This window comes from Malaclemys terrapin, chromosome 23 (genome assembly GCF_027887155.1).
Source record: "Malaclemys terrapin pileata isolate rMalTer1 chromosome 23, rMalTer1.hap1, whole genome shotgun sequence".
NCBI classification, from domain to species: domain Eukaryota; kingdom Metazoa; phylum Chordata; order Testudines; family Emydidae; genus Malaclemys; species Malaclemys terrapin.
In genome coordinates this window covers 6,142,525-6,158,111 of record NC_071527.1, presented here as the reverse complement: position 1 = coordinate 6,158,111, position 15,587 = coordinate 6,142,525, and the positions used below count along the sequence as shown (strand labels likewise).

General features: G+C 52.0%; 1 protein-coding gene across 2 annotated transcripts in view; it reads right to left on the bottom strand.

Moving 5' to 3' along the window:
- Nucleotides 1-30: 30 nt before the first annotated feature.
- COL2A1 (collagen type II alpha 1 chain) overlaps nucleotides 31-15,587 on the bottom strand; it is a 66,160-nt gene continuing 50,603 nt past the window's right edge. For both annotated transcript variants that reach the window (XM_054013095.1, XM_054013096.1), the window contains 13 exons: nucleotides 15,261-15,422; nucleotides 15,053-15,160; nucleotides 11,733-11,840; nucleotides 11,100-11,153; nucleotides 10,409-10,516; nucleotides 8,435-8,488; nucleotides 7,875-7,982; nucleotides 7,148-7,201; nucleotides 6,451-6,558; nucleotides 4,880-5,168; nucleotides 4,151-4,338; nucleotides 3,377-3,619; nucleotides 31-1,700 (listed from right to left, as the gene is read on the bottom strand). In XM_054013095.1, coding sequence (XP_053869070.1) covers nucleotides 1,554-1,700; nucleotides 3,377-3,619; nucleotides 4,151-4,338; nucleotides 4,880-5,168; nucleotides 6,451-6,558; nucleotides 7,148-7,201; nucleotides 7,875-7,982; nucleotides 8,435-8,488; nucleotides 10,409-10,516; nucleotides 11,100-11,153; nucleotides 11,733-11,840; nucleotides 15,053-15,160; nucleotides 15,261-15,422 — 1,731 coding nt within the window. In that variant the 3' untranslated portion in view covers nucleotides 31-1,553. The remainder of the gene's footprint in view (nucleotides 1,701-3,376; nucleotides 3,620-4,150; nucleotides 4,339-4,879; nucleotides 5,169-6,450; nucleotides 6,559-7,147; nucleotides 7,202-7,874; nucleotides 7,983-8,434; nucleotides 8,489-10,408; nucleotides 10,517-11,099; nucleotides 11,154-11,732; nucleotides 11,841-15,052; nucleotides 15,161-15,260; nucleotides 15,423-15,587) is intronic.

Genomic DNA, 15,587 nt, shown 5'->3' with positions numbered 1-15,587 from the left:
AATCATGAAATGAGAGCCATTTTAGTTAAATATTTTTAATTAAAATTTTTTATTTGTGTTGTTTTGGTTTGTCATGAAAGATCCCAGATCAGATAAAACATTATTTAACAAAGATTACAGCATCGGGCAGCAATTAATACAAATAAAAACAAATTCAACACCGGTGTCTTTATTTTTTTTTTTAATAGGAAAAGCATTCTATCTTTAGTGTGGAAAAATAAGGGAGTGGAGTGGGGAGATGGGCTGAGAAAGACAGGAGAACAGAGTTGTTTCACAAGCGGTGTGTGTGAACTCTCTACCACGCTTCAGATGGGTCTTGTAAAATATATTTTTTTAAAAAAAAGTCTATTTTACATATATAAAGTAGTACATATTCCTTGGTTGGTTTGTTCCAGTCTTCATATCACCAAAGGGTCATCTGAAAGCAAGGCACTCTCAGAGAGGGGGTGGGGTAGAATTAGCAAGCAGTTTCGGGGGTCAATCCACATGCTTAGTTTTGGAAATAAATGTTAGAAGAAACTTTAACTAGCTAGCGCCCAAGTCCTTATTACGGCAAATGTTTTCATGTATATCCCATTCACTTGACGTCTACTGCAATACCAAATGTGTAAGACTTAAGGAAGATGTAACGCAACATGTCAGATCAAACTTGAGAGCTGCTTTTGGCCTCCCTGGGCCATGACTGGGTTCCCCCGCCTTTCTTTAAATATTCCCACTAAACCTGCCACAGATGAGAGGGAGCATGTGCCCAGAAGTCCCTTGCTCAGCACCATTACCTTGTAGAATTAGTGATTTCCCTTACAGAAATCTCACGGCTTCTGTGTTGTCTGCTCCTGTGATCAGTTTCAAGATTTTTTTTTTTCCTTTTTAATTTTTTTTTATTTTTTTATTTTTTTTTTTTGTATGAGGTAGCTTAAAACCAGGGAAGTTTGAGATTGGACCCTGAAACTTCCTTTATCTTGGTTTGGGGGGAGGGGAAGTTAACAAACCGAGACAGGGATGAAGGGAAAGCGTTAGAATGCTGGAACTTTCTACGGATAGAGACAAAAAATAAAACCTCAGATCAACTTGTACTTTCCAACAAAGTTTTTTTTTATATCAATTGATGTTAAAAAATACAGACTTGTTTTACAATAATAGCACCATTTTTGTTGTATTATACACAGTACTCCTGCTGATGATTTACACTGGGGGGGAGAAGGATTGGTTACTTAGGACATCCATTTTGTAAGGAGGGGCCTTCACACCTGCCAGTTAGATTCCCACCTCCGTCTGACCCAACAAGAGGTCTTACAGGAAGACAATAAATAAATAACACTGTGATTTTATTTCACGGTCTGCCCAGTGATGGCTTTAGAAATAGACAATAGTCCAAAATGTAAGCGTGTGGATGTATGGCAATTGGGGGATTGAGTCACCCATTCAGTGCAGAAGTCATACAAGTGATTGGAAAGTACTCAGGTCCTTGGGGTGGGTGGGGGGGTTGGTTTGTTTTGGGTTTTATTAATGGAATTGGACTGGATTTTTTAAAAAAATGTTTTTTTTTTTTCTTTTTACAAAAAGCAGACTGGCCCAATGTCAACGCCAAACTCCTGATCGGCTCCACCAATGTCCATAGGTGCAACATCAATGATGGGCAGGCGCGAGGTCTTCTGTGATCGGTATTCAATGACTGTTTTGCCCCATTTGCCAGTGTGTTTCTGGGGAGAGAAAGAATGAGACCAGGGATTACTAGATGCTGCAAATGCCATCAAAACTGGCCTCTTTGAAGAACCGATTCCCAGTTTGGGCTGGTTAGAATTTCACACCTGTGTTCTCAGGGGATGCCTACGCTATGGGGACTATCACCACGCCAGCATAACCCCGTTGTGTAGATTCCTCGATTCCATGGCCAGAAGGGACCATTGTGATCATAGGCACTGACTTCCCCTCTGCCCCGTGGGTGCTCGACCTCCCCTTCCCACGGCCTCACCCCTGCACTGCCCTCGCTCTGCCCCAATTCTACCCCCTTCCCCAAACTCCCCGTCCTGCCTTTTCCCACCCCAGCCCCACCCCCTCCCTGCCCCCATTCCACCCTATTCCCCCTAGTCCCCAGCCCGCCTCTTCTCCAACTCCTCCCCCGAGCGCGCCGAGTCCCCACTCCTCCCCCTTCCTCCCGGAAAGTCCAAAGTCCCGCCAAACAGCTGTTAGGCGGCGGGCAGGAAGCACTGGGAGGGAGGAGGAGTAGCGGGGATGTGGCGCACTCCTAATTTTTCCCCGTGGATGCGCCAGCCCTGCAGCACCCACGGAATCGGTGCCTATGATTATAATGATTTGATCAGACCTCCTGTATAACAACACAGGCCCTAGAACTTCCCCCAATGTAATTCCTAGAGCAGATCTTCTAGAAAAACAGCCACTCTTGATTTAACAATTGCCAGTGATGGAGAATCCACCACAACCCTTGGTAAGTTGTTCCAGTGGTTAATTACCGTCACTGTTAAAAAGAGGTTTTATACTCACTACGGGAACAGCGCCTCCCCAGGTGCCAGTAGCTAGGTCGATGGAAGCATTATTCTGATTAGCTAGCTGCATCTACCCCAGGGGCTAGGTCAGCAAAGCTGCAGCATGCAGGAGTGTGGATTTTTCACACCCCAAGTGCGAGAGCTATGTCGACCTGCATTTGAAGTGTAGGCCAGACCTCAGCATGGCACTGGGATAGTGCGAGATGCGCAGGGCTTGACACTCACAAAAGTTCACGGGAATAAACTTCAAGCGGCTTAGTTAAACTGCACTAATATCTGTGTGGACGCTTGGCTTCAGAATGAATTTGTTTGATCTTAATTCACTGTGGAAGCGAATTACTCCTCCTCTGACCACAGCAATCGACACTATAAAGGCGATACCGGCATAGCCTCCCGGTGTAGATCAGTTTACGCTGAGAGGAGGAAGAGTTCTGCCGGTGTAGGGGCACCAGCGCCCTGAACAATGTTAGCTGTGCTGACAGAAGCCCTCTCTGTTGGTGTAGTTATGGTACTAGGGAGTGTTTTTTTCACGCCCTGACTAATGCCAGTATACGTTTTAAGTGTAGACTAGGCCTATTACCCATGCTTCGCAAATGGGGCCCCAATCTCCAAGAAGGGCAATAGGTGCCATGAGGAAGGCCCATGTCAATCTCCCAGAAATTGAGGTGCACAAAATCACTGCTTTTGAAAATGCTGACCACCCAAAAAAAAACCCCAACCCGTGCTTCAGTTTCCCCATGAAATGGGGATAATGGCACCAGCTGACCAACCAGCCTAGCTCATTGTGAGGATTAATTAGCTCATGTCTATAGAGCACTTTGCAGATGCCCTGTTATATAAACCCTAAACATCAGTAACTTCCATCAGCTTACCGTGCAGCCATCCACCAAGGCACTGTATGTGAATCTGCTGTTGCCCTCGGCTCTGATCTCGACGTCATTGGATCCCTGTATCAGGATGGCTTTCTTCAGGTTGCCGGAAGCCTCGTCCATGTAGGCAATGCTGTTCTTGCAGTGGTAGGTGATGTTCTGGGAGCCTTCGGTGGACAGGAGGCGCAGGAAGGTCATCTGGATGTTGGCAGTGTTAGGGGCCAGGTTGTCATCTCCATAGCTAAACTGGAAAGAGAGATCGAGATGGTTAGTGAGTCTGGGTAGCAATGGGCCTCGAATGTCAGCTAGGAAGGTACATCAGTGCGTGTGAGACATATTGACTTTTCAGGAACATATCCAATTTTGTCCAGGTTTTTTTGGGGGGAAGAGAGTTGAAATTTTGATGAAAATTTCCATTGAGCTTAAATGACATCAACCAGTTTGAATCTTGAGCCCATATTTTCAACAATGACCAGTAATTCCAGGGAGATTTTGTGGGGCGCCCAACTTGAGACATCTTAAAGAAAGCTGATTTTCAGAGGGCGGTTGCTCAGTATTTCTTGAGAATCAGGCCTCTTTGGAGGGGTTTCAAGTGGAGCCCCCTAAAATCACCACTCACTTTGGAAAAATGTAGGTCCTACTAAATAAAATGTGAAGCTGGATATAGAGGTAAAGAAGGGCTCTTCCTTCGAATAGACAATAGATGTCTCATCCCACCCCTAGACTCAACTTCTCCCCCAAGAGAGGCCATTTGAAACATTAACCACGGGCACTCACGTGGAATCCACCATTGATGGTCTCTCCAAACCAGATATGCTTCTTCTCCTTGGTCTTGCTGGTCCACCAGTTCTTCTTGGGAATGCTGGAGGGGTTGGGATAGACGCATGTCTCACCAGTCTCCATGTTACAGAAAACCTTAATGGCATCCAAGGTACAGCCCTGGTTAGGGTCGATCCAGTAGTCACCTGCAATGGCGGAACACACGGGAGGTTGGCGTCTTGATAAAACTAGGACTAATGGGCTTTTTTGGTTTAATTTTGAAACTCAGGAGAGAGGCGGAGGGCTGTGATAGTAGAGGACGGTGCAGGTCAGGAATGAGGTGCATCCACATGAGGTGTTGGAGGGGAGCCCAGGGCTGGACTAGCAGGTGGGAAGTGCAGGTGCATTGCAGTGTGCACTGGGAGAGAGACTTATGGGGGAGACCTCCAATGGAAGAGCAAGGGGGTGTGTGGGTTGGGACTGAGGGGCATCGGCAGAGCTGTGTGCATGGGAAGCTGAGGGCTGGAATAGCAGGTCAGCAGTGAGATGCATTGGCAGAGCGGCGGGTGGGGAGGTTTGCACAACCCCCTGTCCATACAATGCCCGAAGGGTCAGTATTGCCGAGGAGGCTGGCAGGGAGGGATTCAGAAGCCAAAATGCCTTGGTTCCCTCCTGGCTCTGTGGCCCCTGCAGCACTTGTGCTGCAAGTGCCCGCGCTCAGCACCTGGCTCTGTGCCCGGCACTCACCGCTCTTCCACTCGGGGTGGCAGAGTTTAAGGTCACGGCAGGTCCGGGCTGGGTTCTTCTTGGAGCCCTCGGGGCTGCGGATGCTTTCGATCTGGTTGTTGAGGGATTTCAGAGTGGCGTCGACCTCGACATCATGCTGGCGCAGGTCGCTAGAGGCCTGGTCAGCTCGCATGTAGCGCATAGGGTCAGGGCCTTTCTCAACCTGGCCCAAACCGGCGAAGGCTGACATGTCAATGCCGGGGCCTGGGGGCCCGGGAGGTCCAGGAGGTCCAGGGTTTCCAGGGGGACCCTGCAATGGGAGGGGAAAGAGATGATCCTTGTTTAGAACTCAGAGCCAATCTCCATGTTGCTGCTGTTCCCATTAGCACCTTCCTCTCATCACGTCCCCATGTCCCCCCATGGGGCCCAGCAAAGGGGAAGACGAGGCCACGTCGAGCTGATGAATGGATTTACCAGTCTCCCGGCTGCTTCTCTGCTAGGAGATTTAATTGGAAACGACAGCCAGCTGCTGAGGTTAGATTGGGGTGAGGGAGTCACTGTGGGGGTGGACTGAGGTGACAGAGCCACTCGGGGCGGGTCAGGGTAATGGAGCCACTGAGGGAGAGAGATGGTGGGGGAATGGTGTTGCTGGGTGCAGACTGGAGTGACAGAGCCCATTAGGATGATGGAACCAGTCGGAAATAGAGCCGCTTGGGGTGATAGAACTGGGGTGACGGAGTCACTTGGGGCAGATCAGGATGATGGAGCTGCTCAGGGTGGATTGCGGAGATGGAGCTACTTGCGGGAGATTAAGATGATGGAGCAGGTCAGTGTGATGGAACCACTTTGTGTGGTTTAGGGTGATGGAGAGACAGTACAACTGACTTCAAGGCATGTAAGGGTCCTGCAGCTGCACTTCACTGGGAAGGCCAAGCCTTCGGTGGCGTATGGGGCTACGAGCTGCCCCATTAGAGGAGAGGTTGGGGCAGGTATTTGTACCTGGTGGTGTGGGCCCCTTTTGTGAGCCTGAAACACCAATTGCACCTCCTCCTCCTCTCTCCACTGTTGAATGTCAGAGCTAACTTTGATTCCATTAGGAGTCTAGTTACAGGCTGCTGAGCTGAATTCACTTTGGGCCAATAGTGCACCAGCACTGGGGCTCCCCTACTACTAGGTGAAATCACTAAGAGCTGAAATCACAAAAGAGCTAAAGTTACTAAGAGCTGAGATCACTGAGTGCTGTGTTAACTAGTGGGGGAGCCTGAAGCTATAAAAATTTTGGGGAGGTTTAGGTTGGATATTAGGAAAAACTTTTTCACTAGGAGGGTGGAGAAGCACTGGAATGGATTACCTAGGGAGGTGGTGGAATCTCCTTCCTTAGAGGTTTTTAAGGTCAGGCTTGACAAAGCCCTGGCTGGGATGATTTAGTTGGGAATTGGTTCTGCTTTGAGCAGGGGGTTGGACTAGATGACCTGAGGTCCCTTCCAACCCTGATATTCTGTGATTCTATGATTCTGTCATTAGCCGGAGGGCTTCGAGTCCTTAAGGCCCAGGTTGCAAGGCTGCCAGCTCTGCTGGGGCATGGTACTTACAGCAGGTCCGGTTTCACCACTACGACCGCGAGGACCTGGAGGACCAATCGGACCGGGCATGCCATTTGAACCATCTTTGCCAGAGGGACCAACAGGGCCTGGGGGACCCTAGAAAAGATTCACAAGGGGGGAGTTGAGAGCCAGGCTGTGAAAGAATCATGACGTAAAAAGACAACTGCAAGCTCTAAGGGCTCCTTCCGCTCATGAGGCAGCCAGGCTAATTCATAACGTAATGAATGGGGCACCTTGGACTTCCCCATCCATCCCTCTGCTACGTGCCATAGCCACTGAGAACCCGACTGCATCTGCCTATGCTGCTAACGGAGACTGACCTTAGTGCAAATGCTAAGGAGAATCTCCACCAGCTGTTAGCACTATAGGGGCAGTGACACACAGAGCAGCAATTCTCATTCCAATCAGCATAGGTCATGTGTGTGTACACACAGCTCATGACCTTACATTGGAAGTACAGAGTGCTTTATCCAGGTTACTAAAATCTCTCTTGAATTTCCCCTCCTTGAAGCTGAAAAGGGGACTAAAACCCAATGTCCTCTTTGCCCGTAATGCTGTTGATTTATTTTCTGCACTTTGCTCAGTTTGACTAAGTAAGTGACTAGGCCATTTCACCTGAACCTGCACTGTGCTTCTCCTCGGTCCATCCCCCGCTACCCTCCCGCGCTCCGGGAACTGGACTTACCCTGGGACCAGAAGGACCAGAAGGACCAGTAGCACCTTGATCTCCAGATGTACCCTGAAGGGGGTGGAAACAGAACCACACGGTCATATCTCAGCATCTGGACAGCTTCCCTCTGGGGGTGCGGAACCCTGGCCAGACGGGATTCTGGAGCGGCAAGAGCGGCCCTTGCCCAAGGGGTATGTTTGGTGTCTCTGAGGCATGAGCAGCCCAATGCCGGATGAGGCCTGGGCCAGCGGAGGGCCCCCTTTAGCCATGCCAAGAGAGGCTGTCAGCTTCTCGCCTGGCCCAAGGCTAGGAGCTGTATACCACAGCAAGGCCAACATGGCGGGGTGGTGAGAAGTTCCATTTTGAAGGTTGCCCAGCTGGGCCCAGAGCCCCCCGTGCTCCCTTCTCCCAACCCACTTCCCCCAGAGAATGGAGGAAAGGGGGGACTGGCTTTGTTTGACTCCAAAGGGAGCAGTTGGGGTGGGGGGGCTCTGGCCTTGGAGGTGGTGGGATGTCTCAGCTCTTGATAGGCCTTCAGTGAGACAGGCTGCCGAACCTTCCAGGACACACAGATGGCTGGGGCCATGGTAGGAGCAGGATTATGCTCATGGGGCCAAGGCAGGGACACAGCCCAGCGCCCCAGCATCTGTCCCGGTCAGATCAGCCCTAGCACGGCATGTTCTGTCCCGAGTCCTGCACCGCAAGCTCAGGCTGAGGATGAGGCTCCGACGCTGAAACTTACGGGAGGTCCAGGAAGACCCTGCAAACCAGTGAATCCTCGGTGACCCTTCAGACCCCTCTCACCAGCCTCTCCAGCTTCGCCCTTGTCACCGCGAGGACCTTGAGGACCCTGAGAGGGGTGAAAGAGAAGAGCTTTCAGCCTGGGCAGGAAAAGTCAAAGGGCAGGACATGGTCCAGCCCAGCGGGCTCGGCACACTACATGGACACACAACACGCCGTAGGGTACGATCCAGCCCAGAGGGCCAGGCACGACGCATGCCAGAGTGCTGGGCACGATGCACGGACGTGCCACACACTGCAGGGCATGGCGCAGCCCAGAGTGCCTCCCCTGCAGCTGGATGCAGTGCCAGTCTGTGCACCCCACAGGAGTTCCAGGTGGAAATCCCGTGCGCTGACTCCCCGGGATCATGCAGCAGTAGAAAAGCATATAGAACAAAAGGGAAAATTCCCTCTCACAGACATATATCAGCCAGATTTCCAGAGCTGCTGATGTCAGTGGAAACAGTGGGTGCTCAGCCGCTCGGGGGACCAGGCAGCGTATTCCTCATGAGGATGACTTACCGGCATGCCGCGTGCGCCTGCGGGGCCGGAGGGACCCATGGGGCCTTGAGCGCCCTAGAAAAAGACAAAGGTTGGTTATAGACATAATAATCCTATGAACGAGTCATCCATGCCGAGAGGCTGCCTATTGTAACAACTGAAGGGTTGGTGTTGACTCCTAGTTTCCAAGACTAGAAGGGTCAACAGTCTGACCTCCTGTACTGCACAGGCCACGGGACTTACTCCCAAAAAATTCCCAGAGCAGGCCTTGTAGAAAAATGCCCAATCTGGATTTCAAATTGCCAGCGACGGAGAATCCATCACAACCCTTGGTAACTGGTTCCCATGGTTAGTTACCCTCTGTTAAAAATGGGCATCTTATTTCCAGCCTGGATTTGTCTAGCTTCAGCTTTCAGCCATTGGATCGTGTTAGACCTTTCTCTGCTGGACTGAAGAGCCCAGTGTTAAATATTTGTTCCCAATGAAGGTACTTCTAGCCTGTGATCAGGTCACCCCTTAGCCGACTGAGTTCCTTGTCGCTGTCACTATTCGGCAGGTTTTGTAATCCTTTTATCGTTCTCCTGGCTCTTCTCTGCACCCTCCCCAATTTATCAACATCCTTCTTGAATTGTGGCCACCAGAACTGGACACAGGATTCCAGCCGCGGTCACACCAGTGCCGAAACCAGAGGTGATATAACTTCCCTATTCCTACTTGAGAGTCCCCGGGTCACGCATCCAAGGATCACATTAGCCCTTTTGGGTGAGAACTTCAAAGCTTCCCAGGACATCTGCGTGCCCCATTAATTCCCATGGAAAAGTAATGAGAATTGGGCATCCATATGTGCCCAAGTGGCTTTGATCAGCTCAGTCAGGGCTGAGACCCTCTGAACAGCTGGCTGGTGTCGATCATTTCACCTCCTTCTCTGCATGGGGCGATGGTGATTTTCTCCCATTTATTCGGTATCGGAAATTTTGCAAACAATTCTTCCTTCCGCAGCTGGTTTGAGAGCAGCTCCCAAGGAGGACTCCAAACGTGCTGCTGGAGCGGCTTCAACTGGACACACCGACTGCCTAGTACTGATTCTGTTCCCTGATTGCACCAGCATCACTCTTGGAATCTGCCTTCTGCTGTGACTGCTCACAATTGGGAATTGGAAAGCCATTTTTTGGGCCGATTCTTCTGCTGAGGCAGGCTGTTCCACCCCCGACAGCCCGGCCAGCAAAGCCATTTGCTGCAATAGTCAGACAGCAAGTGGAAGAGAGGAAGCCATATAGGATGGCCAGGTCTCTGGGGCCGAAGCCAACCCCATCAGCTCATCTGATCTCCACGCTTCATCCTAACAGCCAAGCCCAGGGTTCCACGGACTCAGTCGATTTCAATCTACTGCTTTCTGCTCTGGAGAAAATCACCACTGCTCCTGTACCAGCAAAATCAATAGTCAGCTAACTCTGAATGACACCTTCCAATACTCTTAAATCAGGGCACTGATGTTGAATGATCACTTTGCCTCTTAATGGTCCTCTCACATACACTTAGAGCATTTCCTCTCGCTGGTACTCCTGAATACTCAGGTCCCTTTCTATACTCTAGACGGTACTCTTGAATACTCAAATCCCTTCTGTACTTTGGATGGTACTCTCGATACTCAGGGCATTTACTGTACTCTGGATGGTACTCACGAGTACTCAGAGCCCTCACTGTACTCTAGGTGGTACTCTTGAGTACTCAGGGCATTTACTGTACTGTACTCTAGATGGCACTCTTGAATACTCAAATCCCTTCTTGTACTCTGGATGATACTCTTGAGTACTCATAGCCCTGACTGCACTCTACACAGTACTCATGAATACTCAGAGCTCTTACAGTACCCTGGGTAGTACTTTCAAATACCCAGAGCCTTTTCTGTACTCTGTCTCGTACGCTTACATTCCCCTTGTGAGACCACTGACCCCTTGATGAGCTGCTGCCGTCTGGGCACTAAGGGACACTTACAGATTCTCCTCTGTCTCCCTGTTTGCCAGTTGGACCAACAGGACCCGGGGAGCCAGGAGGGCCGGGAGCACCAGGAGAACCGACAGCACCAGTCTCACCACGATCACCCTGCCAGGAGACAAAGACACAGCCATTAATGTCAACATCTCTTCGCTGTGCCCCAGGAGGCCATGGTGTCACCTAGCAATGTCACCGTTCCCTCGCCTCCCTGGTTCCAGAGGTCACCTCTGATTTTTGTTCTGCTGGGGCAGGGGAGTGGCCAAGCACCATGGGAAGGTTTGGACAGGCCAGCGACCGCCTTTGTGGAGCATGAAGCCCCCCACCGCTGTCCAGGTCTGCGCGAAGCAGCCTGACAGGGGCTCAGTCAGCCACCAACAAAGCACAAGCTCACTTCTATGCAAACACAGGAGCAAGCCGGCGTGCTAGGCAGCGGCTCCACCTGGGACCGCTCCCAGCAGCTGCTGCTGCCCAGAACATGGCATCCAGGGCAGGCCTGACCCTGCAGGGCACCATGAGCCCAATGCCTGCGGCTACACGAGAAGGGGATGAACCAACCTTCGCTGTTTCACCGCGCACAGGAGCTTCATGGCACCCTATGAGACCCCCAAGCCCTGGACCCTGCTGCTGGAGAACAGAGATGGGTACAGGGTGCCCCAAGGACTGGGATAGAAACTCCTTTTGCCAAGCTCACCTTCACTCCAGCTGCCCCATCTCTGCCAGGGGGGCCATCCGATCCGGGGGTGCCCTGGGAATAAGAAGAGGAGGAGAAGGTGATTCCTTGGAGGCCACCCAGGGAGTTCTGCCTGGGGAAGTGGGTAGGATGTGTGCAGACCTGGGCAAAGGAGCTGGCCGCACAGGCAACTGGTGAAACAAAGCTTCCCGTGCAAGGCTCCTGTGAGTTCTAGAACTGGAGAACTAGGAACTGGGCTGTCCCAGGGCAGCCGGAACTAGTGAGGCCACGTTCCTGACCCTCCTCTGGGGAAGGGGGATCTGGGTTACACCTGGAAAAGGGGACCTTAACGCTGAATTTCCTGGTTTATCTATGTTGAATTGTTTTAAATGACTCTGTCCAAAAAAGGTTCTTTTGGTTTAAATTCCCTCTGATCTTAAATTGTCTTTCTTATCCATCTAATCCATGAGTTCTTGACTTGGACATCATGAGCATGTCCGGCCGTCACCATGGGAATGGGATGAGGCCGAAGCCTGAGAAGTGCCACCGATGGCTGATTCACACTCAGCCTTGTAGCTCTTAGAATTTGGCTGTGGAAACGCGTCTCCCTTCATTTCCAGGCCGTTAACACTCCCAGCCAGATTTGTTGCTTACCTCGCGTCCAGGTTCACCAGAGGGACCAGTCAGACCTGGGGGACCCACAGGACCAGGTGGCCCTCGGTCGCCGGCACCTCCAGGGGCTCCTTGTTTGCCAGGCTCACCCTAACGCAAAGAGACAAGAACGGAAACAATCCAAGTGAGCTGATCCCCGTGCAGTACACGGGCTGCTTCTACATAGTCACTTTCCAGACAATTAGCCCCCCGTCAGGGTCATAAGATACTTTCCATCATAAAGCCCAAACCTGACCCCACGACCTTCTGACCCAACTCAACAAGAGTCTTTCCATTGACTTTGGATCAGGCCTGAGCATCCTTTCTGCCTAAAAGTTGCCGCGAGGCTCCCCTGGTGGAGCAGAATGGTTTTACCTCAGGCTGGCCACTTCTGAAATAGGCCACGTAAGCTAATGGCCGGCATTGCCCTTCCAATGGAGTGCCTCACTTGTGTTGGCCATTGCGCATCTCACGCCATGGACTCCAAAATTGCTGCATTCGATAGGCCTTGAAGAGCCGCTGTGCCAAGGGGTACGCTGAATAGGGGCTGTTTGAAAACTGTCCACCAAAAAGGGGTTTTTGACACAAAACCGAGGTTTGCAAAGCAACAGATTCGTTCACGAAAATCATCCGCTTTTGGCTGAACATTTTGAATTGTTCTCGAATGCCCGAAAACCTTGTCAGCTGAAAATGTTCCGTTCTAGTTTTTTTCCTTGAAAACAACATTTTCAGTGGGGAAGCAACCGGCTTCCACACTGCCTCTAATAGTGAGCGATGACGGGTGGGCAACTGAATTTAATATAGGTCAGACCCTGAGAGGTGCTGACCATTGCCTGGGACATGCTAACTCCCTCCAATGGCTTCTTGAGAGGCAGCGCCTCCCCGATTGAATCCTATGGACAAAAGTAATGTGCGGATGCTATGTGAAATCTCAGTGAAGAATACAGGGCAGATTCTCCATTGATCGGCACCTTGTGTCATCAACAACATACAGGCAAGCTGGGTGCAAATCATAGAATATCAGGGTTGAAAAGGACCTCAGGAGGTCATCTAGTCCAACCCCCTGCTCAAAGCAGGACCAATCCCCAACTAAATCATCCCAGCCAGGGCTTTGTCAAGCCTGACCTTAAAAACCTTTAAGGACGGAGATTCCACCACCTCCCTAGGTAACCCATTCCAGTGCTTCACCACCCTCCCAGTGAAACAAAGTGTAACTGTTCTGAGTTAGCAGTGTGTTGTACGGTTGTTAGTGACAGCACAAGGTGCTGGGCGATGGGGAATAGGGGCCTATAACATTAGTGATGATCCCCGTGCACCTAAAAGCCGGTGAGGTTTAGAAGTGCTGTGAACGGAAGCGCTTCCCGGTCTTAAAATATACACGTGCTGTAAACCCAGTCCGAGAGCACTTCTGGCTCCGTGACACGCACAATATCGAGGCGCTGACAACCGCATATAGGGTGAAATTCAGCACAAGGTCTAGAGACCAGTCCAGTCACTCACAAGCCCTGCAATGGGATGTAAGTGGTGCAAAAATGTTGTGTGGTCCCTCTGCACCAGGGTGAGTTTCCTCCACAGCACGTTTTTTTCATTGGCCGCCTTCCCCGGGGCTTATCCCAGACTTGAATCTCCGTGATTCATAATGGGGAGGGGATGCAGGGCAGAGTTAAGGATATTTGTGGGACTTTAACGCTCAATTTCCTGGTTTCTCGATGTTGAATTGTTTTAAACGACACTGTCCAAAAAAGGTTCTTTTGGTTTAAATTCCCTGGGATCTCAAATTGTCTTTCTTATCCATCTAATCCAGAGGTGGGCAAACTGCGGCCCGCGGGCCACATCCAGCCCGTGGGACCGTCCTGCCCAGCCCTTGAGCTCCCAGCCAGAGAGGCTAGCCCTGGCCCCTCCCCTGCTTTCCCCCCTCCCCCGCAGCCTCAGCTCACTGTGCCACCAGCGCTCTGGTTGGCAGGGCAGTGAGCTCCTGCCAGGCAGTGTGGCTGCGAGAGCCGCCGGTCTGCCCCAGTGCTCTAGACTGAACAGCGGCGTGGCTGGCTCCAGCCGGGTGGCGCGGCTGCCAGTCTGCCAGTCCTGGTGCTCTGAGCGGCATGTTAAGGGGGCAGGGAGTTCTGGGGGGCAGACAGGGGCTAGGGAGCAGGGAGCAGTGGGATGGGGTGGAGTTTCAGCGGGGGGCGTCAGGGGACGGGGAACAGGAGGGGGTTGGATAGGCGTGGGAGTCACGGGAGGCCTGTCAGGGGGTGGGGGTGTGGATAGGGGTCAGGGCAGTCAGGCGACAGAGAGTGGGGGGGTTGGATAGGGGGTGGGGTCCCAGGGGGGGTGGTTAGGGGCGGGGGGTCCTGAGAGGGGGCGGTCAGGGGACAAGGAGCGGGAGGAGGAAGGGAGTTGGATGGGTTAGGGGTTCTGAGGGGGCAGTCAGGGGGCAGATAGGGGGCGGGGGCCAGGCTGTTTAGGGAAGCACAGCCTTCCCTACCCGGCCCTCCATACAGTTTCAGAACCCCGATGTGGCCCTCAGGCCAAAAAGATTGCCCATCCCGATCTAATCCATGGGTTCTCGACTTGGGCATCATAAGCGTGTCCAGGGGTGTCATGCTCGACCTCCCTTTCTTTATGGCTAGATAGAAGAGATGTCTAACAGCATTATCTGTTGTCACAAGGGCTCTGCCTGAGCCTGGTGCCCTGCAGAACAGGCTCGCTGCAGGTTTACAGGGAACAAATTAATGCTGAACTCACGATACCCACCCAGGCGTTAAAGTCCCTATCACCAACAACAGCCCATCACAGAGATCCGAGGCAAACATCTCCGAGGTTAGACCCCTGAGGGAGCCAGGTTACTTGGGTTAAGGCAGACACAGCTTCCCTGTCCTGCTTCACCCAGAACTGGCCCATAGTAGACACAACCACCCCTTTTATTATGGCCTGCTGGGCCCTGATTGGCCTCCGCCTGCTTCTTGCCCTTCTAGGTGCTGGAGCAGCAACTCTTACTGGTTTTGCCAGCAACTGATCATGAGAGGCCTCTCTAGGCAACCCCTGGAGGACTGAACTCGCTGCTCTTCCCTTCCAGCAGGACACCTTTTTAGTGCAGGGTGCACCAGGGGGCAGCACATGCCTGGGATGTACCTTCACAGGCTCCCAGTAAGGAAAGAGCCCAGAATCACGGATCTGCTCCGACCCTCTCACTTAAGCTCTCTCGGCTCATTCCTCCTCCTCAGAGAAACAAGCTGTGCAAAGCCCCTTCAGCTACAGGGCACAAGGGACTTTGTGAGCTGGGTTTGCACAGTCTGGCTTTGACTTCGCAAGGTAAAGCTACTTACGGAGGGACCCGGCAGCCCCGGGAAACCTCTCTCACCACGCTGGCCGGGAAGACCGACAATACCTCGCTGGCCTGCCAAACCTTGAGGACCAGGTGGCCCATCGGCACCCTGGAAAAGACAGAGGCAGGAGGTAAAATCCAGCAGAGGCTGCACTAGGTAGTAACTATTGTGCAGTCCAAGACAAGGCAACGTGCACGTGAAAACTTACAGGTGGGCCATCTTCCCCGGACTCGCCCTTCTCACCAGGGGGACCGGCGGGGCCTTGGAGACCAGGGTCACCAGAACGGCCTGGTGGGCCCCCATCACCACGAGCGCCCTTGGGACCATCTTTGCCAGAAGCACCTGGTGGGCCAGGTGGGCCTGGGTTACCCTAGAAGAGAAGTACAAGGATTTGGTGAGAATGGGGGAAATTCCTCTACTCTGGTGCAAAGGCAAATAAGTGATTCTGTCTTCTAATTAATCGCTGTAGGGCAGTTAGGTGCCATAGGCCATCCGAGTCCCAGAGAATCCGTCTCCGTGTAAAGACTCACCAGCC